Genomic DNA, 2096 nt, shown 5'->3' on the forward strand with positions numbered 1-2096 from the left:
ATTTCCTTTTTAAGTTATCATTGCGCCATATGGATGCTTACAAGTGCAAAGACATACTCCGTGAGGTTGTGTAGTGTTCTATACCTCCAACCGTTCCGTACAGGGTTTTTGTTAAAGGCCGAACCTCCTGTTAGCTGATGGTACCGTTAGATTATCCCCCTGTCCTGCGCGTCCTGGGTTACGTCACGGGTTCTATTCCATGGCGGCGGGGTGTCGGGTTTCCATTGACTCCTGGCGGGGGATGGGGTGGGGGATTCGGTGTCATTGTTTCCGTCATGCCATGCAAGGCTAACCGCGAATCGCGGGCAGAACCTGAGCGCCTCGCGCCGCCACTCACCGTGACGACGGACCGGGACCGCTAGATCTGGTACAGGTACGGGCAGGGGAAACTACGGGAGGGACAGACATGTCGGGACTGGCTCAACACAGGTGTGACCGTGAGGATGGCAGCGTCAGAGCCACGCAGAGGTGACGTACAGGTGTGTGCCGGAGCGTCAGGTGCGGACAGGTGAGCGCGCCCGCAGGTGTGACATTGTGCGGTTTGTTTGAGCTGCGGATAAGAACTCTTCAGAAGTACACCTTTCCCGTAAACGTTACCTTAACGCCGTCTGTCCAGACGTCTTTCTTAAGTACTCAACAACCCGCTTAAGCTTAAAGAACATCATCTTCCACCATCTAAGGAACCCTAACCTGCATTTTTATAATGTCAAGGTTATGGGCCCTTACTCGTCCTTCCGAGGATTTTATACTCCGAATTCACGATAATCCCATAGATGAAGTCTTCCTCTTGTTCATTCCTTTCCATCCCCCTCGCCATGAGTCCAGAAAGTGTTATTCCAGGCCCCAAAACCAACCATGTTCTCAGGACTCTAGTCTGGGACTATCAGAGCGCTTTTGTTGTTGGTAACCCGGTATCGGTTACACCCGGGGGTTCACTCAGGACAAAACGTACTTCTGGATTCCAAATCTTTCTTTCGTCTAAATTTGCCTTCGCGATCAAGACTATGGCGTTTTTATGAGATACAAGACACGCTTGTTGTCATGGTAACGGACGCGTCAACACGTCGAATCTCGGTGCCTCGCGGGTTTTGTAGGTTAGGATGTTGTACTGAGGTTGTTTATAGTTGTTTGTGCAGGTTAGAAGTATTGTCTGTGGACACGGTGTGTGAAGTTGGTCAGGGTCTCGGCAAGCGGACCATGTGATAGCGGTCTGGGCGGGACGATGGGACTGTGTTAGCAATGTTTTGTCTTAGACATGGACTTCAACTTCTTAAGACAACTTAAGACTTAAATGCAGACTTAGAGTTATACTTTGGATTAGAGTCAGACTGGTCACGTGATAAGAATGCATTCGGCAGTTGTTTTTCTATCCCACATTTGAGGCATGGAGACTTGATTCAAGTCCAATTTTTTCTTGAAGGAGAAGAGCAAGCTAAGGGGCCAGTCGCTGGTCTAGGCACTTATGCAGGCAGGTAGGTAGGACGAGATTTAAGAAAATCCAAGGGTACAAAACTTATCTTTATCAATTATTATATATTTACACGCAACAACAATTACATACGTACAGTATGATCATCAAGTGTTTACTCACTATTACAGGAAGCTTAGAATCAGCTCGGAACGTTAGAATCAATGACATATCTTCGGCGCCAAGATCGTTTCAAATCAGTTGAGAGGACTGTTCGCGGGGACGTAGACTTAAACTTCTTTGGACTAAGACTTAGATTCAAACCTAGACCTAAACTTTGCTTAGGTATAGAGTCAGACATAGACTCAAAGCTAGACTCAGACTTAGACCAAATCTTAGTCTTAGACTTAGGGTCAATCTCAGAATAGCCCTAGACTTAAATTACGATAAAGACTCACATCTGGACCCTCCCACAGATCAGTGTTTTGTCGGTCCATCCGTATCTATAGAGGGGATTTGACGATTAGTTTCACTTATGTGAGCCATTACTGCTTAGTAAGTAAAATCGTGAGTGTTAAGATTTAGTTGATCTTGCTCTTTCTACTCGACACACTCACATACACACACACGCACTCACACACACAGACACACGCACTCACAGACACACACACATACACACACACACTTA

General features: G+C 46.8%; 1 protein-coding gene across 3 annotated transcripts in view; it reads left to right on the plus strand.

Annotated features, from left to right (window-relative positions):
- Window positions 1-272: 272 nt before the first annotated feature.
- LOC118427821 (uveal autoantigen with coiled-coil domains and ankyrin repeats protein-like) overlaps window positions 273-2096 on the plus strand; it is a 9486-nt gene continuing 7662 nt past the window's right edge. The window contains exon 1 of one of the 3 annotated variants that reach the window (XM_035837785.1): window positions 273-498. In XM_035837785.1, the coding sequence (XP_035693678.1) occupies window positions 444-498 (55 nt within the window). In that variant the 5' untranslated portion in view covers window positions 273-443. Of the gene's footprint in view, window positions 525-2096 lie in introns of all 3 variants that reach the window. The other 2 variants (XM_035837788.1, XM_035837786.1) reach the window with 2 other exon arrangements.

The sequence above is a fragment of the Branchiostoma floridae genome, chromosome 12 (assembly GCF_000003815.2).
Source record: "Branchiostoma floridae strain S238N-H82 chromosome 12, Bfl_VNyyK, whole genome shotgun sequence".
Classification (NCBI taxonomy): domain Eukaryota; kingdom Metazoa; phylum Chordata; class Leptocardii; order Amphioxiformes; family Branchiostomatidae; genus Branchiostoma; species Branchiostoma floridae.